Consider the following 22295-nt stretch of genomic DNA (forward strand, 5'->3'; position numbering starts at 1 on the left):
TTTATCTCTGCGGGGCAACTTTTTTCTCTTCTATCAAAATCCCACCATCCAAAGAAAAAATACAAGAAAAACTCCGCCATCATGTCTGCTATGGATGTTGACGACGCGCCGGTATCTATTGCCTCCAAATTTCAGACACAAGAACCAAAAACTGGTGCTACGTAAGTTTCTTCCCCAGGAATTTTCTCAAGTTCCTGTCGCTGATAGTTTCGAAGTATTCTCTGCTGCAACTGTGGCGCTCCTATTGACGGAACGACTTCCGCCGGTGCTCTCTGCTATGATTGCGTAAAACTTACCGTCGATGTATCGCAAGGTATTCAAAGAGAAGCCACTGTACACTTCTGTCGAGATTGCGAAAGATGGTTACTCCCACCTCAAACTTGGATCCAAGCCTCCCTTGAATCCCGAGAACTCCTTGCCCTTTGCCTAAAGAAACTTCGAGGTTTACACAAAGTTCGAATTATCGATGCGAGCTTCATCTGGACGGAACCTCATTCTCGAAGAATCAAAGTCAAGCTTACTATACAAGATTCGGTATCCGAAGGTGTCGTTTTGCAACAGTCATTCGAGGTCGAATATGTGGTTGCCTATCAGCAATGTCCCGATTGTGCGAAATCTTATACCGCGAATACATGGAGAGCTTGTGTGCAAGTTAGACAAAAGGTTCCTCACAAGAGAACCTTTTTGTACCTGGAACAATTGATCTTGAAGCATGGCGCACACAAGGATACCATTAACATCAAGGAAGTCAAGGATGGTCTGGATTTTTTCTTCGCAGCACGAAATTCTGCGGAAAAGTTTGTCGACTTCTTGAACTCTGTTGCCCCTATTACAGCAAAGAAGTCTCAAGAACTTATCTCTATGGATATCCACACATCTACTAAATCCTACAAGTTCTCCTTTTCCGTCGAGTTGGTACCAATCTGTAAGGATGATTTGGTTGCGCTTCCAATTAAGTTAGCAAAGTCAGCTGGAAATATTTCCCCTCTTGGTCTTTGCTACCGAATTGGTAATTCTATCAATATTCTTGACCCACAATCCCTTCAGACTGCCGAAATCAGTTGCCCCATATACTGGCGTGCACCATTCAAACCTTTGGCTGATGTTCAGGAATTGGTGGAATTCATCATTATGGACATTGAGCCCTTAGGTCCTACAAAGGGACGATGGGCTCTTGCTGAGGCTACCGTTGCTCGTGCATCTGACCTCGGAGCAAATGACAAGACCTTCTATACAAGAACGCATCTCGGAAATGTTGTCCATCCCGGAGACTCTGTAATGGGATATATGATGACTGGTACTAATTTCAACAACCCTCAATACGACGCCCTTGAAGAGTCAAATAACTACGCATCGAAAATTCCTGACGTAATGCTTGTCAAGAAATTGTACGCAAGAAAGAAGAAGTCTAAGAACAGGAACTGGCGTCTCAAGCGTATGGGTAAAGAAGAAGGAGAGGTCTTACCCAGGAAGCAGGATCAAGAAAAGATGGATAGAGATTATGAGATGTTCTTACAGGATGTTGAGGAAGATCCTGAGCTCAGACAGACACTTGCTTTGTACAAGGCTCAACAGGCTCAGAAGGAAGCGGATGCTATGAGTGTGGCTGAGACGAGTGATGGTGAAGATGAGACACCAAAGATTGATATGAATGAGTTGCTAGACGAGTTTGATGAACTCAATATGAACGACCAACAATGAGTTTAATAATTCTCTGATGGTATCTCTCTTATATGCTTGGGTGGCGTTGGTTGGAAACGGCGTTTGAGTGTTGTTTGCACAACTCAAAATGGTTACTAGGTTGGGAGGCATGCAAGGGAAAGAGCATCCGGCTAAGCTCGAGGTAGTAAAGTGGCTAGATTGAACGTTACATGTCAGCGCACCATCATCAAGATCTATTTTCTGGATTGCTCAAAATGTACCTGAATATCTAGCAAAATGCAAAATGAATATTCAGCAGGCTTCGCCATTCTTCCAAGTGATTGCTTTAAGAACCATCCTCTCTGTGAGCCAATTATCCATACTTTTTCCCCTTTTCTTTTGGTCTTCTCCGAGCATGACCTCGCTCTGCTCTTTTTCAATACGTGGACGGTCAGTGCCACGCGCCCAATCCATGACATGCAAAGTTCAATAAATAATACATATTTTTCATGGTGCAAATCATGCGTTCTTGTAAAAGACAGATTCACAAAATCATGCCCACTATGTTCAGCGGTTATTATCAGATACATAACAAGCAGCAATGTTGCAAACGCAAAGATGTGCACAAGTTATGATGGAAACCATATCGGCAAATACGAGCTCAGGTATGTTACTATAGAGAGATTTAAATGTGATGGGTGAAGTGAATTTGTGGTGCTTTTTGTTGGTGTATTTGTGGAGGAGAGGATGGTGGTTGAATTTCGGTATAGATCCATCAATTCGCTTCAGCAACAACATGAGGATGAATGCTCCATTGATAGCATCCTTGATAGTTTCTCCCAAAATCCAGTTTTCGCTACAGCGCTCGCAGGAAAAATGGTCTGAGTCTTTCCCACGTCATTTGAATATTCCCTTTGATTCGATATATACTTGTAGGAGCATTACAGAGTAAAGCAAAGTGGAAGTTCACAATGCAACCCTCCTGCATATAGCAGGCCTCAATATTAGAGGAGCTCCGAGAGATTCAGAAGCCTGAGGTCAATTACCGTAGCTCAGGGGAACATGTTAAACGGAGTGCCATCATTATCATTTGATAGAAGATATCCTCGTTAACCCCGCACCAATTTCCTATTTTGGAAGGTAGCAGATGTGCGAAGCTGCACCTAAGCGCTTCTCGGCACAAACAAACGAATGCCGGATCCAAGCTACGAACAATGGAATATGTTATTGAAAGGTCATTAACTTTGATCGGACTCAGCTGCTGGCGATGTTCACTTGGAGAAGAAACTGCTGCTAGTAAATTTTGTCCATGAGAATGAAAGAGACGGAGGATCCAAGGACTTTCAGGGAAAAAAAGATGTGTGAATCAAGCAATGCATGAATTAATCGAAATTAATCATCTTTGGAACCGAGCAACTTCTTGCATTGACTTACACGGATTCCTTCTTTTTGCAGTCTGCAACCCCGAAAGGTTCCATTTCAATCGGTATGCCTTGCAATATAAGTCGACGGTCTCCTCCGAGTTCAGATAAAGTTTCTCCACCTCTTCAAACTCAAGCAAAATAAAATCCTCCACCAAATTTTGTCAAAGCGTTCCAAGATGTATGGAGCACGCACATCTAGTCGACACTTCAGACCAAATCCTCGACATCCGAGAGACACCCGCGCTCGGCTTCGTAGACCTCAATGGCATGGTAAGGGATATCGCGAAGGTGGGGATATATTGTTCTTTCAATTGCATCGATCCTGTTCTTCTGGTCGTGGGTAAGTGCGGCAGGCTCAATCCCCATACTACGCTAAGGTTCTTACTGAGCCGCGTTCTATAGATTCAGTCGCTACTTTGAATCCTTTGAGACAGCAAGCATGCATGATCTTCGCGACGGTCTTGAGAGTAAGTAAATCTACCGACAATATAACCAGGCTTTAAAGCGAATAAATACTGACCACAGACCATATAGATGCATTATTAAGGGAATATGAATTGCCGGAGAATTTACGCTTCGAGTTTTTCCTTCGCAGAACACAGATCATAGGTGAAGATGTGTTGGTCGGAAGCGTGTTTGGTGGAGGAGAAACAGTGTATGCTAAGGTGTTTGACGACGAAGGCATTGAATTCTTCTGTAGTGGACCTTTTGACAACATATGGCAGGCGAAGGAAAGGAGGGGTGGGCGATGAGAGCCAATGTCGAGCTTGTGAGCTGCATGGACTGGACCGTATCGAGATGGCGTAAGGGTGAGTCGGAGTCGAGATCCTACAAATTTCGATTCGCAGTTTGTAATTTGTAAGTTGAAGAAGCTTTGAATTCGTATTCAATTGTCCCAGCTGAGTTTGGAAACCATGAAATTGACCAAAAATCTTGGTTAACAAAAACATTCGGATCTCATGACATGCCTCTCTTTCCCCTACCTCTTTGAGCTTCCTGGAATAGACCACTGAGTTGATAAATCTTTTAGATTTGGATTCAATGAACACACTCGCGTGGATTACGAAGGTGTAAATATTCTCGCCAGACAATCAAGTAAGTACTTGATCGCAGTTACCTAGTGATATTTCATCAATTATCCCGCTATCATCGTATCAACCATCATGAGCACTTTCTCCATTAATATCAAAAATACAGAAAGAAAACATGTTACCTCCAACATCCAGACACGGATAACTTCATATTGTTCCAGAAACATAAATCAAAAATACTTTTATCTACCAGACCAATATAACCTTGTAACCCACTACTCTCCAAAACCAAAAAGAATCACGGAAAATGGGCTCTGATTCCGCAATTTCAATCGTTTCTAGTCCGCAAGAGTCCAATGACTCTGATCCTATAATTCCCATGAATTCAGATCATAGTCCTCCAGGTTTCAACATATCTGATACTACACTTTCCGGGACCTCAGATCTTGGAGCTCCAGGTTCCAACAGTTCTAAAACTGGACTTCCTAGGGTTCCGGAAATTCTGTATCCGGATTCTAATAAGTCTGATACTACGCTTCCCCAGATGCCGAGTCTTCGTCGTACGGATTCCAATAGGCCTGGTTTCACACTTCCCGGGTTCTCAAACCCTCTGCCCCCAAATAATTCTAGTACTCAACTTGAAAACTATCCCTTTCCTTTGGTTCCCAATATCTTAAGACCTCCAGCCTCTTACAAATTTGGCCCTATAGTTGAGAGTTATTCTGGTGTTACAGGTCAAAGAAATCTTCGTCTCCCAATACCAAATGGATGCACATTCAAACCTGACCCGCTGCTTCACCCCAGACTGGTTTCCTCGCAACCATGCCTTCCCTGCAATCGTGATCTTCCTTCTGGTGAATCATGCAATAGAGTCCAGCCTTGCTTTGAATGTGTCAAGTCAAACAAGTTCTGTTCTTTTCCAGAAAGTGCTTATTTAACTGAACCAGGTTTGATTCTACGTTCACCCCTTACAAAAATACTGGCTGCTGACAATTGCATTAATCTGAAGATCTCCTCTACATTTCGGTGTATCTACCTTATTACCAGTAAGTCAATGGCGCATCTTATCTGTGGTAAGAACCCAACTAATGCGATTACGATCGATAGATCTTGGGAGTGCAGTAGAGATCCATCTAATAGACAAAAGTTCTTAACGGCAGTCAGGCGCACAAAGACGATGGCAGAACTTCTCAACGATTTACGGTGTAATCACCCTACATCACCCTCTGTACCTGAGCACGAATTGACGGACTAAGCAGCTACAGCAATAATAACGATTCCATTAATCCCAAATGACATCGTTTTCCGATATTATCTCCAAGGCATCGAGGTTTGGGGGAATGATTCTGCCTTAGTAAGAGATCTGAAGTGGGGAAATAATGATTTTATGGAAGTGCGTGCCTTCAATTTGGATACAGGAAATGAGTATCATGGGTGTATGGCAGGATGGTACCAGAAGAGTGAATGAGAACGTGGGGAAAAGACACATGTTTTGTTCTCTACGCTATACACTCACAGCGATAAACTTGGGGCCCAAGTAGTTATCCAGCAAAAGATTGAATAGTCGCAACTTTCTTTACTCTCATTTCTCCTATAAACTCATGAAGTAGGCTGTGCTGAAGTGGTTGATCCAAATTCAACAAAAAAAGACCGGAAGGACGAAACCTCGAGCTCGAGAGACTGCCTTACTTTAGATTTTCAAAATCGACATAATGTATGTCACGAAAGCTGGATCTTTCAAGTTGACTGCGCGATCTGTTACGACTACCATAGAGCGGCTCTACGTAACCGAAAAAAGCGGCGGGAAATTAATCCCATCTAAAAGGACTTCAACAATTTGAATCTCTTTCATTACAATTTCAAATATATAGAGTCTTAGTTATAAATATAAAGAAAGCTCAAATTTTCATTTGCTTTTTTCAAATTTCAGTATTTGATTTTGTATAAATTTAAAATCTATTAAAGAAGTTATTTGAAAGGCTCAAAAGGGTACTCAATTGCCGCCGCTTTTTTCGGTTCCGTAGAGAGTGGTTACTGAAAACAACACCTGATTATCACGTTTATCTTTAACCGAGCCTTTCACATCTGAGTCCTCGCATTGGTTGTCATAAATAATAAATAGAACAAATGTATCTCGTATATTACGAGAGGAAATGTAGGGTTAATTTACAAATCACTTATAAAGCAAAAAAATCGAGTATATTTCATCGATGTAATGAGAATATACAAGGTATCAACAATCTAAAACCACTGACGTCGTTGATTAGGTTAACAATCTGAACAATATGACGTAGAGGTCTTTATCGATCGTGGTTCTTCCCCGCGCTTAACATTTCGATATAAGAATGCCATATTCTCAACATCTATTTTCTTTTTTCCATATTTGTTCCGAAACCTAAAATCTAATCAATCAATTCACTTAATTCAATATGGCTCTTAGTCAAGCAGCAGCTCTCCTCGAGAAAGTCGTCGGTCATGATATCAATGCCGTCACCGAACAAGATGTAACAAATCCAGCACGGGACCGTCAGAAGTATGCGGATCCAAGTGGCGAGACTATGAAAGCTCTATGCTGGATGGGAAAGAATACCGTCAAGATGCGTAAGTTTCTCTAATTGATAATATCATCGTCACATATCTAATATCCCTCTCCGATGAACAGAAGAAGTACCAAAACCAAGAGTCGTTGAAGACAGAGATGTGATTCTAAAAGTTACCGGAAGTACTGTTTGTGGAAGCGATCTTCATTTACTTCATGGCTCCGTCGTAGAGTTGGAGAAGGGAGATATTCTTGGTCATGAGTTTTGTGGTGAAGTTGAGTCTATGGGCCCAGGTGTAAAGGGGCTAAAGAAGGGTGATCGTGTGGTTGCCAGTTTCCAGATTGCTTGTGGCGATTGTTACTATTGTGAAAAGAAACAATCATCCCAATGTGAAAAGACGAACAGTAATACTATTGAAAATGGAATGGTATGTTGACGTGTTGATCGTCGGAAGGATGTCAGGTGCTAACTTCGATAGTATGGAGGAAGAACAGCAGGAATGTTTGGCTACTCTCATTTCACTGGTGGATTTGCAGGTGGCCAAGCAGAATATGTTAGAGTTCCATTCGGAGATGTCAACCTTCTTAAGCTTCCATCAAATGTTCCAGATGAGAAGGGTCTCTTCTTATCAGATGTCATCTGTACATCTTGGAACTGTGTTGTCGACACCGGTGTCGAAAAGGGAGACGTAGTTGCTATTTGGGGTGCTGGTAAGTACTTATTGTCAGCCAATCAGTCAATCATTCTAACCATATCTAGGCCCTATTGGACAAATGTGTGCAGAATTTGCTTTCATGAACGGTGCATCACGAGTCATCATGATCGACAGTAACTGGAGATTGGACTTCGTCAAGTCTAAAATCCCCAAGGTCGAACTACTTGATTATAGTAAACTTCCTCGGGGAACCTCAGTCACCACCAAATTAAAGGAGATGGTTCCACGAGGACCCGATGTCGCACTCGAGTGTGTCGCAGGTGAATATGCCAAAGGCTGGGCCCACTACTTCGAGATGATGCTCGGCATGGAAACAGACACATCCGAGATTATCAACGAAATGATCACATCCGTTAAGAACTTCGGTCGATGTGGTATCACTGGTGTTTACGTCGGCTACACGAACCACTTCAACATCGGATCTTTGATGGAACGCGGTATCCGACTTATTGGCAATGGACAAGCTCCAGTGCACATGTATTGGGAAAAACTTCTCGAGATGATTGAGAAGAATGAATTTGATCCTTTGCAAATGGTATCTCATCGGGTTTCATTGGATGAACTTGACGACGTCTACTATAAGTTTGAGAAGAAGGAAGATGGTATGCAGAAAGTTTTTGTACAGACAAAGTTTTCTGCACCAGCTGCTCCGGGAAGTCCAAGTCTTACAACGTATAAGAAGTGAGGGATGAATGGAATGTCTAATGAAGGTTGATAATGATGATGACAACTTGTATTTTTAGCAAAAAGCAATATATCAATATTTTACTACGAAACAAGGGTTTTTCTATGCAGAGATCATATCTTACATTACGGGTAGCCAATTGTCCCAATCAGTCATTGGACCACAATTTCTAGGTCAAATTGTTACGATTTCTGTAAATCCTGTGTAATTTTCCACTCCTCACGTCTTCTCTCAGTGAGACCTCTGCGTTAAAATAAATTGAACATGAACACCATAACTCCTCAGCCATCGGCCTCTTAAATCGTTTCACTTCCGCTCCCTCCCACTGCAACTTCAATTCCTTAGATTCTGCCTTGCTACTTTCACTTCATTCCATCGTAAATCATCTCGAGCTCGTCCTCAAGCTCGTCCACATATATACATTTAGCTCTTCATTTAACCGAAAATATGCCAGCCATCTAACAAGTAGCCATCATAGTAACCAATGCCGCCTTCTCAGCGCTTGTAACCGTAAGTTTATAGACGGATTTAACCTTGATCCACATCTTTGCATATGTGCACCAGTATGAAGCTATTGGAACTGTTAGTATACTTCCATTCATCTGAGTCCCGCTTCTTCCCCCGCTTTTTTCTTCTATGCAGCTCCGAATCCATGCGTGTCTGATAAGATGACAACAGGAACAACCCCTCACACGAAAATGAAGACAAAGGAACTTACTCAAAGAAGGCTTGAACTCCTCCGGTCCACGGTCTCCCTTACTCTCATTGACATTGTCGGTAACAGCCAACAATTGCGGGTTGACAAGATCATTGGCAAAAGCCTGGCGTTGAGCGGTAGTCCATGCAGAAGCACCTGATTTCCAAGCGTTGCTCAAGGGAACAAGATGATCAATATCGAGATCGGAGGCGGCGGTCCAGGTTGCACCATCGTATGGAGATACCCAGGTTCCCGATGTCGCAGTACAGGCGCTATTAACGACGACATTTGTACCATCGCGCTTCAAAACGGTCTCACGTGTATTGCAAGTGCCGGAGATAGTGTTCCACTAGAGAGGAGTGTGTTAGGTTGGGTTTGGGGTAAATTGGGAAGGTATGTGAGTAAGCTGGAGAAGGTTGAGAAAAGAGAAAAAGGACGGTGAGATGCAAGGAATGAGATGAGGAGATGATTGAATGAACAAAGGAACATACAGTAGGGAACAAGTCTCTCGCATAGCCATCTTGACTTCCGGCCGCAGCCACAGTCAGACCAGCAAGTTCGGTATTAGCAGTAGCTGTGGTTGGTACTCCGGTTGGTGCTGGCATTGGAACTGGAGTTGCCTGGACGAGAAGTCCCGTTGCTAGAACGGTGAGCAAAAGACCTTTAAGCATGGTGAAGTGAAGTTTAACTGTGAGAGTATACTTGTATTATTGAATTGAGAAGAAGGATGAAGATAAGAACATGAGATGGCAATACCAGTCTTTTATAACCAATTCATGCTGATTAGAACAATGGGATATATCAGAACATCCCCATCTTAATTTCTGGGGCCGATTTCTGGGCACGGCGGCATGCGAACACTGTTGCTTTCACTCCGAACTCTTTATCAAGAGGAAGCATTTCTAATCAGCATTCACATGTTTATCATCTCTTCCACCCCATTCATATCACTTTTACCTTTTTCCAAACCCATTTTTCCTTTATCCTATCATAGATAATCCCACCCACACGCCTGTGAACCATAATCTTTACGATGGTGTTGAGCTTCCCAAAGAAGGCAATTCACCCCATGAACTCCATTTACAGATTCTTGGCTCGCATAAGGCTTGAAGACCCTTTTTTCTGACAATGACATTGTCCTTTAGACTTAAAGATAAAGTTGATAAGCATCAAATCATTTCGGCACATGGTCTTGGCTGCTTATATTTCGTACCCTTAAATGGAAGGTGGGGGAGTGCTTGGCGTACGGACGCCGCCTAATGATTGCCGTGAACTTTCATGGAGAAGGTGCATTTGATGGTGGTGGTGAATTGGAATATACTTGAAACGTGCAAGAATTGATACACGAATGAAGTTGTCAATGAAAGATAGTAAGATGTATACTATCATACTATCATACTATCTAACTCATACTATCTCTCGACTCGAATTTGTCAATGCCTTCCCAGAAAAATGCCGACCCAGCGTCTCCATTCTGCTTTGCTTAGTGACATCCAATCAATCTCTCAATCTTTCTTTGTTGATGAAACCAGTCTTCATCCATTCTCTCTCTATTTTATCTATTTGAATCATCCAGGAACTCTGATAGAGCCAGCCTTTCGGAGGTAATTAACAAAGCCCTCAACTTGCCCCTCGAAATTTGGGTCTTTACAATCGTTCGTAAAGTATATAGGGTGGAAACATCTGAGGTGGCGAAGGATCTCTATCATATCCTCCCTACCTTCCCTGCGTTCTAAATTTTCTGGGTGTATCATGATACTACCAAGGAATATTGGGATTCCCAGACATGCAAATGTTCTATCAATCGTCCTCGCGGGTGGCCGAGCCAAAGCGTCTCGCATAAAAGTCACCACTTCCTTAAGGTTGTGTATCTGTATGTCTATATATTCGTCCCGGGAAAAATCCTCAACGTATGGTATCTCACCTATCAGCGAGATGACCTCCCGGTGGAATGGAAGCACGCCATTCATTCCTATGAACCCTCCCATTGCACCACCTTGGTTCCCTAGACTAGCTAGAAACAAATGCAGTGCTGCAGTAGCGCCATCTTCTAGACCACCTATAAAGACATTATGTATACCTACAAGCTTCGATTCGCTGTCGACCATTCGTTGGATGGGTTGCAGCATCTTATATAGCGATTCGAGTATCTCTAATTCCTTTTCCAATTCAACGTTGTCTGAATATACAGTCCAGAAATCGACCATATCAACGTCCGTTTCGCTCATGTCGCTCCCCATATCCTGCGTTAACCAGGGATACTCAACTTCAGGAAAGCACCAAGTTGTTCCAGGAAAGATGGACATGATGGTTTCATCATTCAGTTTTGCCGCCACGAATTCATGAGCCCAACCAACGGCAGTATCCAAGACGTCATGAACAAGAATGACGGAACGGGTATGATCATTCCCGATTTTTGGATGAATGATCACAGATCCGTCCGACAATACTCGAGCCTCTGGAATTACGGATTCGTCTGTCTCAAGATCATCTGTGTCGACGTTTGAGTCTGTTCTCTCCTCCGAGGGCTGTTCATTCGATTGTTCAGCGGCTGTATTCATTGCAATTTGAATTGAATTTTCAGAAGTCTGATCGATGTTTGAGAGGCTGATCTGTTGAATTCTGACAGTCGAGGATGTCGATTTGTTGCATTCAAAGTTTATTATGCCAATGCTAGGTTAAATATTGAAGAGGTAATGATGCACTCGGAGATCGATTATATTAATGTCTCTATTGAACGCTTGAAAATTGTACTTGGGGTTGATTGTTTTGATGCTTGATTGATAACATGAAGGATGAAGAGAATAAAGTATCATCCAGATGAAATGAAGTAGGTACAATGATTTTTGTGATATAGCTACTTCCCAAGTAAACCTACCTAAACCTAATAATTAGATGGCAGCTTCGAACAGGCTGAAGTGCTAATCTGGTTGATGGGTCTGACGAGATGAAGTTCATATCTGTTAACGCTTGAGAGCTTTGGTTCTAGATATTCAACGTGAACGATTCTTCTCAATATTGAAAGTGCCTATCTTATCCCAAATTGCTGTAAACCATTGATAATCAAAATCATGTCCCCAGTAATGAAGGGAAGGGGTAAGCCATATCAAAGCTGCGTTGATGACAATACTCTTCAAGACCTAACCACCACAGAGAGATTTGTACGATATACCTGCGTGATACTGTAGAGGTCAAAGGAAATCCACTCAACTCGATGGTACCAAGAGATTCTAAGGTATCAGCAGTATCGACTCTTGGTATTGACGGCCCAAGCTTCCCCTGTGAAGTTCGGGATTCGGTATTCGGTATTGGCGTCAAATTACCAAGATAATCTCATTTCGAACTTTTCAAACAAATAAAACATAAGAATTAAAGCAAATCCAGAAAATCTGTCTTTCGATGAGACAATGAGTACTTATTTTCTGAGAATTGTATGAAAGTATCAAGGTTTGTGGGTGTTAAGGTCTCAGACTATCTGCCAGCTTCATAGACATCGTCTGCTGTGCTAAGCACACTCGAGTAGCTTCAAAGATTATCACTGACAATCCATAGATGTGCAGGATGACGACGATACTGATAATTCAATAGCACCTTCAAGATTCTCAAAATTACTTCCAGATATCAACTTGATATATCCATTCGATCCGCACATTATCGAATCTTTCATTGCGATCCGCGAGCCTGTTCAATTGCCGATCCGATACCGTCTTCAAAGCTTTCTACCAAATAATTTCGAAGCCTGGACACTTTTACCTAGACGATGTCCTGACTCAATCTGGCGATTATCTTGTTGTGCACTGTGTGCACTGTGTGCGATGCGTGGATTGCGATTCGTCAGTTTGGACAAGGCTTCATACCTACTTCAACGAAATCAAAGGATTACAAAACGATTCACTCAATATCCGCACGAATTATTCTCTCACCGATGCCTACGAATCTCGGAACTTATATACATTAAGAAATGAATGTCCGACATGCAGCCTGTTCCAATTTGCTTTATCCTACCGAGTACTGGCCAGCTTTCCCAATAATCTAAATATGCTTGAGTGGTCTGAGGTGGCAACTTGGAAGACGAATCGCCCGTGTGGATTCATGTCAAGGACTGTATTGGATTACGAGAGCGACACGGCAGTTATATCCGGTCCGTTGGGATTTCCAGCAGCAATTTTCTGCATGACAGGTAAGCAGTTACTTCATATGGATAGACGGCCGATTTCCACCACTATATGATAGACAGCAAGGACTGGTGCAAGGGCAAAATCAAAATGCGAACCCGACAAGTGATTTTGATTGTCAGATACTAGCAAATGAAAATCTCAGGGGATCTTCAAGCATTGCAGTCTGTTGAACACATGAACTGTGAGCCGCATGCGCGTTTTCTTTGGATTTCAGTGGACTCTTTCGAATTTTGAATAGATAGGAGTCGAAATTGGTGTCATGTACATCGTTCAATCCGGCAATGCGAGTGGGAACTTTGACAAGCAAAGTGACGGGGGCGAGTAAGCGGAGATACCGGAGAGGGATCATGTCTTCCTGCCCCACAAGTTGATGGACCAATGTCCAATACCCAAGGGTGTTTGACGCATGGTTTTTACAGAAACAGAAGTTCGGCTTGTTTGCATGAATTTTTCAGTTTTTTCATCAGTTTCTCTCAATCGTTTACGCCAGTATAGTCAGTACTGTACTGTCATCATCATCTTCCCCCACACTATTTCTTATCCAAGTTTTGACCTCCTTCATCGTTAGCGAGTTTTCTCGGGAAAAATTGCTTCAAAATGACACCCGTTTGTTTTCTACTCCAATCTCTGAGAGCACTCAATGTTACTTAAAGATACTTAGCGCTCAATGAAAATATCCATTACAGCCAATGTCGATTGAGGAAATATATCTGCATGGTTCTCCGCAGCTATTACTAGGGTATTTTACCACCGGCAAGGCTTTCAACGAATGATGTTCCTCTCTACTGGGGTAAATGTGGGACTAAGCTTCATAATCATTACCTGTGCCTCTTAAGGACTTTTAGCCCTGTACACTTTTGAGAAATTTGATATGGGCCCTTGTCTTATCTCACAATAATGGTTACCGCGAGGCGAGATCTCCAAATCATTTCTGACGGGTAAACCGTTATTCAAAATGTCTTGGCCGTCTTCTTTCTTATTGCTTCATTCTCTCTTAAATCAAAACTTTCTTTTTCCTTTGGCTTTGGTTTCAGCACATCACATCTTGATAAGCTATTTTCGTCACATTTTCAAGCCATGGACGCCTTTACTCCAGCACAGGCAAGTTCACACACGTTTCAAAGCTTCACACATTCTCAACTAACATGTTTCGCAACACCAGACGACCGAGCTCGTCTCGCGCATCGGTGCCAAAAAAGCCCGTATGAGAATTGACAAAATGTTCATCAACTCTTTCATGGGAGGATGTCTCATTTCTTTTGGATGTGCTCTTTCTCTCTCCACCAATTCTTCCCCATGGTTTCAAACAAATGCTCCAGGTCTTATCCGTACCATCTCTGCGATGGTCTTCCCTGTGGGATTGATCATGGTTGTCCTTACGGGAGCCGATTTGTTCACAAGTTATTGCATGTACAGTGTGGTCGCTTTATTGCACAGACGCTGTAGCTTTTTGGATTTGTTGAAGACTTGGGTTGTCAGTTTCTTCGGAAATTTGGCGGGAGCTTTGTTTTTCATGGCTGTCCTTACTGGTTGTAAGTATTCGTGCTCAACTTTGTTCGGAACCGTAGATTATGGGATGCTAATAGACAATTAGATGGCGGCACATTCGAAACTGGAGCATACAAAGCGGAAGCTCTTTCATTTGCAAAGGGAAAAGCAGTTACCCCAGAATGGCATCAAATTTTCCTCAAGGCAATTATGTGTACGTTTGTCCTCTCCGGTGTAACATTTCATCTCCACACAAACATGAACGATGCTTTAAGAATCTCTACTTACGATATTACACAGGCAATTGGCTCGTCTGTATGGCCGTATTTCTCGCTATCTCGTCCCGCGAAGTTCTCTCCAAAATCGTCGCTATCTGGTTTCCTGTAATGTGCTTCGTCGGTTTGGGAACTGATCACGTTATTGCTAACAGTTCGTATTCCATTTCCTTTTGATGTCCTTGCCATTTCCTTTTTGCGTATAAAATACCGCAGATAGTGCAAATGAAGGGCGCCAAGCATGATTCCCCTGCCAAGTCATTGGCACCAGCCCTACTAGTACAAGCCACTAACGCGTCACCACTCACAGTGTACTTCATTCCTCTCGCCATCTTCCTTGGAGCACCTGCTCCCCTTACAGTAAACTACTATATCTGGAAATCATTGATCCCATCCCTCCTCGGTAACATCGTCGGCGGTGGCGTTTTCTGCGGTGGTGTATACTGGTATCTTTTCCTCGCACATGAAACTGTACCAATCCATTTCGATACTGTCGATGCAAACACCGCAGTTTATGAACAAGGTGGTCCAATTCAAAGACAAGTTACAATTGAGGGAGCAGGAACAGGTTATGGACATGCCCAAAATCCCGAGGTAGTTCCACACTCAGGAAACAACGGAAGAAGTGGGATTGCCAAAGAATTGCATCTCGGGGCAGTCGAGAGTTTAGGGAGAAAAAAGGAGGGGAGTGAGGGAAGCAGTGGAAGTGTTTAATTGAGCACAGTGATGAGACGGTAATTCTGGACGAGCAAAACGAAAACTAGTATGCTGAGGACTGGACTTGAAAAGGAGTTGGATGAATAGGTTGAGATGCGGTGATACCATATATTTTTTGATACGCAGCGGTACGTTTTGGTGATGCGCTGTTGTATAATGATTTGAAAATTCTGCTATTCTGTGTATATTTCACTCTTTTAAAATTAGTATATGTATAATGATATCATAAATTTCTATTTACAATTTGTTGCGAATTCAAGGTGAAATGTTAAAGACAGAATATCCCCCGACCGAACTCATACTTTATGTCATAGTACGGCTTGTCAGTAATAATAATAATAATAGCCAAACATATCAAAAAATCAATATACAATAATCAAAATTATAAGCTGATCATGTTATATATTACAATCTTTCAAATCCTTCAGATCTTTCAAATTTCCTGGAAGGTGGGTATTATACCCTTCTTGGAGTTATCATCTTTTGAAACAAGTAATGAAAAAAGGCCAATTGGAATAACTTGTTCAAATCTCATTGTTCAAATCCCCAAGATTTCGATTTTATAGATATAATAGCTCTGAATCACATCAAACTCACGGAATGGCAAATAATTTGTCAACCAGAATCTCAAAAGCGTTTGTTTAGTATCAATTTTATATTCTTATACCTATATCATTACAGATTGAACGCCACACAACTTGTCCACTTTCCTTTCGCTCTTTTCATATCATATAATCTCGTACATGTTCGTTCCTCTTCGTTCTTTCCTGAAATCTTTGCGATCCAGAATCACAATGTTCCTCTTACATCATATCATTCATGTACACATCCACCATCTATATATCCTACCACCCCATCTGCCAATATTAATAGCTCAAGCTAGCTCCATATTCCATCTAAAACATCATAGCCTGTCGTCTAATCTTCTTCGCCGCCCCGGATGCAGCATTACAAGCCGTCTCTTGCGTTTCACATTGTTCCACCCCACCCGCTAGACTTCCGCTATTAGCTGCAGTCGCACAAGCATTATGTTGTACACTACAGCTTCTTTGAAGCGCTGCTCCTTCACCCACAAATGAATCTCCGTTAACCGAGAAGGGACGATCGCCTGCAGAGGAAACAACTGGAGGAGGTGCTCCACCTAGTGTTCCAGTGAAAGTTTGGACATTTGTTCCTGTGGCGCTAGTTCCAGTAGATACGGCAGCTGCAGCGGATGCAGAGGAGGCGACTGATGCAATTGAGTTTGCTGCTACGGAAGCAATGGAAGCGAGAGACGCCATTGAACCCGTCGCGACAGCGGTGACGGCGGTAATTGTACTTGTCACTGCGGCGGCGCATTCGCTACCTGTAGAGTTTGAAGTTGAGTTACTCGATGAGATAGAAGCGGTGGCAGCGATAGAAGTGGAATTTGCCGAAACTCCTGCAACAGCTGCGGTGATTTCATCGGCAGTGGCATCGTTCACGATAAGATTTTGTGTAAAAATACAACCAGGTGAATCAGCTTCGTCGTCACAGGTGTTACCAGCAGCGGTTGGATCACCAATAGTTCCTGGCGCAAATGTACCCGAAAGAAGAGCTTCTTGAGGATCTGCCCCAATAGAAGCAAGTTGTTTAGCGAGTGAAAGGACGACAGCTTTATTGGTAGCGGCAGCGTTTGGGGAGGCTGGATCTTGATGTTGCTGAACGGCTTGAATCTCGGGATTGACAGCAGTTTCGTTGCAAATGACAGATGCAACACCAACTGATGCTGTGTTTCTTTCAAGTGCTGCATACATCAATGCATCAGCCATACCGGTTACATTATTAGCAGCTTTTGCATTGGTGAAAGCTTGGTCTGCGGTAGCTTGGTGAAGACAATCAGGATTGGCAATTGTTCCAGCTCCAGTCTTAGCAGCAGCATTACCCAAAAGGCCAAAGACTGGATCTTGGATCTTGTTTGGATTGTTGATGTTTAGATTGACACGAACACCATCGAGGAATCGATTGTGGGAATGTTCTTGAGGAACCTCACGCCCTCTTAGCATTCGCTTTGGTATCGTCGGAAGAGTGAATGTGTTCTTTGGTTCCGCGACGGGAGCAGCAGATACAAAGCCGAGAACAGCGATCAAAAGGGTTGCGGTTTCGTACTTCATGGTGATGATATTGGTGATGTAAGTTGATCGCGATGAAAAATTTTAATTTGTAGAAGGATAGCAATAGACTAAAGTAAGTGTAAAAGGAAGGACCGGCCTATGTTGAATGTAAAGTTATTGTAAAAGTTAAGATTTAAAGAATGTAAAAGAGTTAAAGTTCTCAGAACTGAACAAGAGAATGTAGATAGTCGAAAGAAAGGCTGCGAAGGTGATGAGGAAAAAATGGCATTCACTTTGCGACTTGGTAGATCTTATATCTTGGATCAGTAACATGTCAGTCCCTCAATAAGATCTAGATAACGAGGACGAGGTCGCATACTTCCTCCCTGTTACCCTAAGTTTCCACACTTGTGAATTCTGAAATAATCCGTAGACCATACAGGGAGAAGAACATGGTCAAGGATTTAACTTTCATCTGATGAATCCTGCTTGTTGAAGCAAGCGCTACGAAGGCAGCTTTGCGTACTGAACTAGTACGTTATGGTATATCGAATGTAGTCTGAAGTCTAGAAGATGTATCGGTGGCTGTCCGGACTGGCCATGGTACGTGGGATGAAGTTGGTTCTTGCATGGTAAATAGCTCCCTTGACACTCAGGGTTTTCCACTAACAGTCTCAGGTGATTATACGGGGTCATTCAACGGCCATTTTGACAGCCATTTAGGGTTCAGATCTGACATATCTGAAGAAGATGAGATGAATAATGACAGGACATTCGCGTCAAGTCAACCGCTATCGAAAGCTGGGACATGGAAAGCATGATATTCCTCTAACCGTCTCATCCCATCAAGATATCAAGCTTCAAGAAACATTCGTGATTGGACAGATTGATATGATGGCGTTGATATGGGACAAGGCATGTCGCAGGTGTTAGATCTGATTCCAAGCGATGTCTCCAAACCCTGTCTGGGGTAATCGCACGTGACCTTCATCAATCTTTTTGAAAGCCTTCACACTATGCCTTGCATTTTATCTGATATAACGATGTCGCAGAGTTCAGATGCAACTGGTACTGAAACTCGTTCGCGTCTATCTTAGGTTCTAATATGGGTAGGGCAGTACCCGTAATCTATCTGAAGTATTTATTGATGGCACATCCATATCTTTAGTATGTACACCAGTTTGGTAACCATCCCTTCTTTACCTGCATCGTTACTAACAAGCGGGAAGATAGAGTTAAATCGATTACAATCTAATCTTTGTGTCAATCTGGATGATGATGTCTCACTCATGAGCTAGGGTCTAGTGGGGATATTGACGATTTCAATGTCTCACATCAGATCGATGTTTTCAATGTCTCACGTCAGATCGATGTTTGTTAGGCAGTGGACGACGGTCAAAAATCAAAGATGAACCTTTTAACATTGCATGAACCATCAAGGGACCTTGGGTTATATATCGGATGATTGCAAAAGTATGGTATAACAACTGTCAACGAGTGTAACATCTCGTCCCATCTTCGTTTTCAACCCGTTTGAATAACGAATAGCCCTACAAAATTTGTGCCGACCATTATGTATATTCTTGGCAACGAAATCACGATCAAGAGCTTGATTGAGGATCGGAGAGAAAAGCTTGATGCCCCTCGCGATTAGGAGGAATAGCCGAACACCTGCCTTCGGAGTTTGGAAGGATTTCTTCTCTAAACTGCAAAATTCCAAGTCTGATAATCAAGCAATCTATAGTCTCTTGTTCGATCGGTCGAGTTTCCAGGAAAAATAACCTAACGTCCTCTGGAGTCGTATCGAGTACGACGTTGAAGTCATGCGGGATTCTCCTATATACCTAGGTACCCAAATCCAATAATTTTGATGTCAATGACAATGACAAAGCGATTCATTCGATTGATGACAATTGTTCATCGCCGAACCACTTATTAACCGCTATGGTTCGATGACATACCATACTTCATGGACCAAACAAAGGTCAAGGATTACTCGCACGTCCGTCACATTCACATCAATTATAGTGACATCATTGATAATTGCATCTTTCTGATGAGATTTCGATCTCTTCAATATTGAGATTCTACAACACTTGTAATATTGTAGATTGTTTATTAGCTTACATAAGTATCGCATTGGGGAAGTTCTCCTCATAATGCCTGTCAAGCATGATCGATCATGTTGCATTTCCTTCTAGACTGTGAAGTTTTGATATGGATCTAGCCATTTTCAGGAGGCAATGTGAGATTTTTGTATTCTTGATTTTGGGCGACAATAGTAAACTCCTTTGAATATTCCAACCGTATTATTATCAGAAACCTCCATATCTTTTCAACATCAATATCCCGCATCCGACACTCGTTTTGGATCAGATATCCAAGATTCCTGAATACCAAAACCCAAAATGGCGAATGATGATGAGGAGCAAGATACTCGTCCGGTGGGATTCTGGCATCGTGATTTAAACGCGACGAGGAAATACGTTGTTAAGAAATGGATTATTACGAGTATGTTTCTTCTAGTTTGGGGCCTTTGAGTGTCTTTGTTGGATGCCTAGAAGTTGGGTATGCGGGTGTTCGATTGCTGGATTGTAGTTCAATCACATGAGAATTCAGGATGGATAGATAGATGGCTTTGGTTATTTAAAGGTCTTCATGAAGATACGGGCGGATGGTTGCGTCTTCTTCACTTCACCCTGCTGTAGATTAGTGTCTAATATCTCTCTCTCTCTCTCTGTCTTTTGGCAATATGTTATCTGAAACCCTCTCTCCCTCTTACTAACACTATTCAGCCTTCATCCTCTCCATAGCAATCCTATCCATTCTTTCTATCTACTGGAGCGTCCTCTTCCACGTCGAGAAAAACCTCTCATCGCTAGTAGTCTGGGTAGTAGATTTCGATGCACAAGTTGCACCTTACACAGACACAACTCCAATAGTTGGACCCGAGATTGTGAAGGCCGCCGAGGCACTGATTGCTCCTAAAGGTGCGCTGGGGTGGGGAAGTTTACCGGCTAGCGATTTTGGATACGATCCAATGGAGGTTAGGAGGAGGGTTTTCGAGTTTGGAGCCTGGGCTGTAAGTTGTGTAGTTTTTTTACTTTGTGGTTTGGCGCGTTGTCTTCGACGTCTAGATTGCAGGCCAACAATGTGGGAAGCTTGAGATTGTTGAGGTCATCTACGATGTCAGAGTGGCATTGAGCATTTTAGATGATCTAAGCATTCGCAAATATTCAAAAGCTTGAAACGTCTCCATCAGGCTGTAGTCCAAACTGATGCTTAGACACTTTGAACTCCTTCCGAACACTATAGACTTCTCGAAGTCACTTAAGACTGTCCCATACTAACAACACCCAGGCGGTAATAATTAATGCAAACGCAACAGCCCTCCTGCAAGACGCCGTCCAAAACGGCAATTCGACTTTTGATCCCATGGGAATGGCTCAAATAGTCTACGTACAAGCACGAGACGAAACGACCTATGCCAACTATGTTACTCCACAGCTACTTCAATTCCAGTCCTCTGTGACCGCCAAGTTTGGCCAACAATGGGCTGCACAAGTAGCGGATCAAGCAGCTGCCAATCCGGCCATATTGACAAATATACGAAATAGTCCCCAAGCAATCTCACCCGCTATCGGTTTCTCGACTTTCAATCTTAGACCGTTTACTCCGCCTGTCGCGACGCCCGCTGTCAGCATCGGTCTCATTTATTTAATCATCATCTCCTTCTTCTCTTTCTCCTTCTACCTCCCTGTCCATACAAAATACATAACTCCTCAAGGCCATCGACCCCTCCACTTCTACCAAATGGTTATCTGGCGCTGGCTAGCCACTGTTGTCGCCTACTTCTTCCTCTCCCTCTTCTACTCATTGCTATCCCTCGCCTTCCAGATCCCCTTCTCAACAGGCCACAAATCTATAACTTCAGTCGAAAGCGCCACGGCCTATGGAAAAGGCACATTTGTGGTTTTCTGGATGCTCAATTGGGTAGGTATGGGCGCGTTAGGTATTGCCTGTGAGAATGTGACTATGATCATTGGACAGCCGTGGACTGCGCTTTGGTTGGTCTTTTGGGTCATCACAAACGTTTCGACGAGCTTTTATTCGATCGATTTGGCACCCAAATTCTTCTATTGGGGGTATGCTTGGCCGCTGCATAATAGTGAGTTATTTTTATTGCTTGTTTTTATCTTTGCTCGTTGAGAGGGAGAGTTACAGTGCTCGATTGTATGGTCTGGACATTGCATTTGTTTGATTCCCGAACTCATTTCCACGATTGCTTTCATGGTGGTATTGAAAGCCTTCCGAACATCAAAATCTCCCCAAACAACCCTCTTCTTTCCTAGTCATTCAAGCCCCTTATTCATATCACACATCACGATCAATACAAGCAACAACCCATAGCTAACAAACCCACCCAACCGCAGTCGTCGAAGCCAGTCGTCAACTCCTCTTCGACCTACACTCGCGCATCGGTCTCAACTTCGGCGTCCTATTCGCCTGGGTCGCAATCAACACTCTCCTCTTCCCCTTCTGCTGTTATTTCATGCGCTGGCAAACACTAAAAGGCGAGGAGAAAACCATGGATAAGAGAGGGAATGCCAAGGAGGACTCTGAGACTAAGGGAGCGGAGGAAGCGTGATAGGAGGCAAGTCTGGACATCGAATTTAGATTTAGATTTCGAGGTTTTGAGTCCGGGTTTGGAAATTGGGAGATCTTTAGATTAATACTGGTAGATGAATGGAAAGATGCTTTCAGATCGCTGTAAGGACTTGTATATACCAGTGACATCGAAGATGTCGAATGGAGTATGTTGGGGCGATGGA

General features: G+C 42.8%; 10 protein-coding genes across 10 annotated transcripts; 7 read left to right on the forward strand and 3 right to left on the reverse strand.

The window, feature by feature from the left end:
- Nucleotides 1-81: 81 nt before the first annotated feature.
- EAE97_012020 (uncharacterized protein) lies at nucleotides 82-1701 on the forward strand (the record flags this gene model as incomplete). Its single annotated transcript, XM_038882534.1, has 2 exons — nucleotides 82-161; nucleotides 216-1701. 2 exons carry the CDS (start codon nucleotides 82-84, stop codon nucleotides 1699-1701), a joined length of 1566 nt encoding a protein of 521 aa, XP_038726605.1.
- Nucleotides 1702-2688: 987 nt separating this feature from the next.
- On the forward strand, nucleotides 2689-3964 carry EAE97_012021 (uncharacterized protein). Its single transcript, XM_038882535.1, has 3 exons — nucleotides 2689-3405; nucleotides 3468-3532; nucleotides 3600-3964. The coding sequence occupies exons 1-3, from the start codon at nucleotides 3242-3244 to the stop codon at nucleotides 3815-3817; spliced, it is 447 nt and encodes a 148-aa protein (XP_038726606.1). The 5' UTR covers nucleotides 2689-3241; the 3' UTR covers nucleotides 3818-3964.
- A 439-nt stretch (nucleotides 3965-4403) lies between these two features.
- On the forward strand, nucleotides 4404-5351 carry EAE97_012022 (uncharacterized protein; the record flags this gene model as incomplete). Its single annotated transcript, XM_038882536.1, has 3 exons — nucleotides 4404-5043; nucleotides 5106-5142; nucleotides 5204-5351. The coding sequence occupies 3 exons, from the start codon at nucleotides 4404-4406 to the stop codon at nucleotides 5349-5351; spliced, it is 825 nt and encodes a 274-aa protein (XP_038726607.1).
- A 1066-nt stretch (nucleotides 5352-6417) lies between these two features.
- Nucleotides 6418-8168, forward strand: EAE97_012023 (uncharacterized protein). Its single transcript, XM_038882537.1, has 4 exons — nucleotides 6418-6697; nucleotides 6759-7063; nucleotides 7115-7346; nucleotides 7396-8168. The coding sequence occupies exons 1-4, from the start codon at nucleotides 6526-6528 to the stop codon at nucleotides 8034-8036; spliced, it is 1350 nt and encodes a 449-aa protein (XP_038726608.1). The 5' UTR covers nucleotides 6418-6525; the 3' UTR covers nucleotides 8037-8168.
- Nucleotides 8169-8180: 12 nt separating this feature from the next.
- EAE97_012024 (uncharacterized protein) lies at nucleotides 8181-9475 on the reverse strand. The gene is made up of 3 exons (XM_038882538.1): nucleotides 9225-9475; nucleotides 8755-9082; nucleotides 8181-8607 (listed from the first exon to the last, which is right to left on the reverse strand). The coding sequence occupies exons 1-3, from the start codon at nucleotides 9402-9404 to the stop codon at nucleotides 8495-8497; spliced, it is 621 nt and encodes a 206-aa protein (XP_038726609.1). The 5' UTR covers nucleotides 9405-9475; the 3' UTR covers nucleotides 8181-8494.
- An 826-nt stretch (nucleotides 9476-10301) lies between these two features.
- EAE97_012025 (uncharacterized protein) lies at nucleotides 10302-11294 on the reverse strand (the record flags this gene model as incomplete). The annotated part of the gene is made up of 1 exon (XM_038882539.1): nucleotides 10302-11294. The coding sequence occupies one exon, from the start codon at nucleotides 11292-11294 to the stop codon at nucleotides 10302-10304; it is 993 nt and encodes a 330-aa protein (XP_038726610.1).
- A 1477-nt stretch (nucleotides 11295-12771) lies between these two features.
- Nucleotides 12772-13081, forward strand: EAE97_012026 (uncharacterized protein; the record flags this gene model as incomplete). The annotated part of the gene is made up of 2 exons (XM_038882540.1): nucleotides 12772-12913; nucleotides 12939-13081. 2 exons carry the CDS (start codon nucleotides 12772-12774, stop codon nucleotides 13079-13081), a joined length of 285 nt encoding a protein of 94 aa, XP_038726611.1.
- A 907-nt stretch (nucleotides 13082-13988) lies between these two features.
- Nucleotides 13989-15388, forward strand: EAE97_012027 (uncharacterized protein; the record flags this gene model as incomplete). The annotated part of the gene is made up of 5 exons (XM_038882541.1): nucleotides 13989-14012; nucleotides 14074-14443; nucleotides 14506-14613; nucleotides 14700-14828; nucleotides 14985-15388. The coding sequence occupies 5 exons, from the start codon at nucleotides 13989-13991 to the stop codon at nucleotides 15386-15388; spliced, it is 1035 nt and encodes a 344-aa protein (XP_038726612.1).
- Nucleotides 15389-16287: 899 nt separating this feature from the next.
- EAE97_012028 (uncharacterized protein) lies at nucleotides 16288-17523 on the reverse strand (the record flags this gene model as incomplete). Its single annotated transcript, XM_038882542.1, has 1 exon — nucleotides 16288-17523. The coding sequence occupies one exon, from the start codon at nucleotides 17521-17523 to the stop codon at nucleotides 16288-16290; it is 1236 nt and encodes a 411-aa protein (XP_038726613.1).
- A 2348-nt stretch (nucleotides 17524-19871) lies between these two features.
- Nucleotides 19872-22111, forward strand: EAE97_012029 (uncharacterized protein; the record flags this gene model as incomplete). The annotated part of the gene is made up of 4 exons (XM_038882543.1): nucleotides 19872-19974; nucleotides 20259-20545; nucleotides 20824-21631; nucleotides 21897-22111. The coding sequence occupies 4 exons, from the start codon at nucleotides 19872-19874 to the stop codon at nucleotides 22109-22111; spliced, it is 1413 nt and encodes a 470-aa protein (XP_038726614.1).
- Between the last annotated feature and the right edge of the window lie 184 nt (nucleotides 22112-22295).

This window comes from Botrytis byssoidea (assembly GCF_014898295.1).
Source record: "Botrytis byssoidea strain MUCL 94 chromosome Unknown BBYS_046, whole genome shotgun sequence".
Taxonomy (NCBI): domain Eukaryota; kingdom Fungi; phylum Ascomycota; class Leotiomycetes; order Helotiales; family Sclerotiniaceae; genus Botrytis; species Botrytis byssoidea.

What these genes read in the sequence shown, in the direction of transcription:
- EAE97_012021 (XM_038882535.1), top strand. Translation starts at nt 3,242, where the DNA reads ATGTATGGAGCACGCACATCTAGTCGACACTTCAGACCAAATCCTCGA. An exon ending in TCCTGTTCTTCTGGTCGTGG is followed by an intron (nt 3,406 to 3,467) that starts GTAAGTGCGGCA and finishes CGCGTTCTATAG; the next exon opens with ATTCAGTCGCTACTTTGAAT. An exon ending in TCTTCGCGACGGTCTTGAGA is followed by an intron (nt 3,533 to 3,599) that starts GTAAGTAAATCT and finishes CAGACCATATAG; the next exon opens with ATGCATTATTAAGGGAATAT.
- EAE97_012024 (XM_038882538.1), bottom strand. Translation starts at nt 9,404, where the DNA reads ATGCTTAAAGGTCTTTTGCTCACCGTTCTAGCAACGGGACTTCTCGTC. An exon ending in CGAGAGACTTGTTCCCTACT is followed by an intron (nt 9,083 to 9,224) that starts GTATGTTCCTTT and finishes ACTCCTCTCTAG; the next exon opens with TGGAACACTATCTCCGGCAC. An exon ending in GGAGTTCAAGCCTTCTTTGA is followed by an intron (nt 8,608 to 8,754) that starts GTAAGTTCCTTT and finishes CAGTTCCAATAG; the next exon opens with CTTCATACTGGTGCACATAT.
- EAE97_012023 (XM_038882537.1), top strand. Translation starts at nt 6,526, where the DNA reads ATGGCTCTTAGTCAAGCAGCAGCTCTCCTCGAGAAAGTCGTCGGTCAT. An exon ending in AAAGAATACCGTCAAGATGC is followed by an intron (nt 6,698 to 6,758) that starts GTAAGTTTCTCT and finishes TCCGATGAACAG; the next exon opens with AAGAAGTACCAAAACCAAGA. An exon ending in ATACTATTGAAAATGGAATG is followed by an intron (nt 7,064 to 7,114) that starts GTATGTTGACGT and finishes TAACTTCGATAG; the next exon opens with TATGGAGGAAGAACAGCAGG.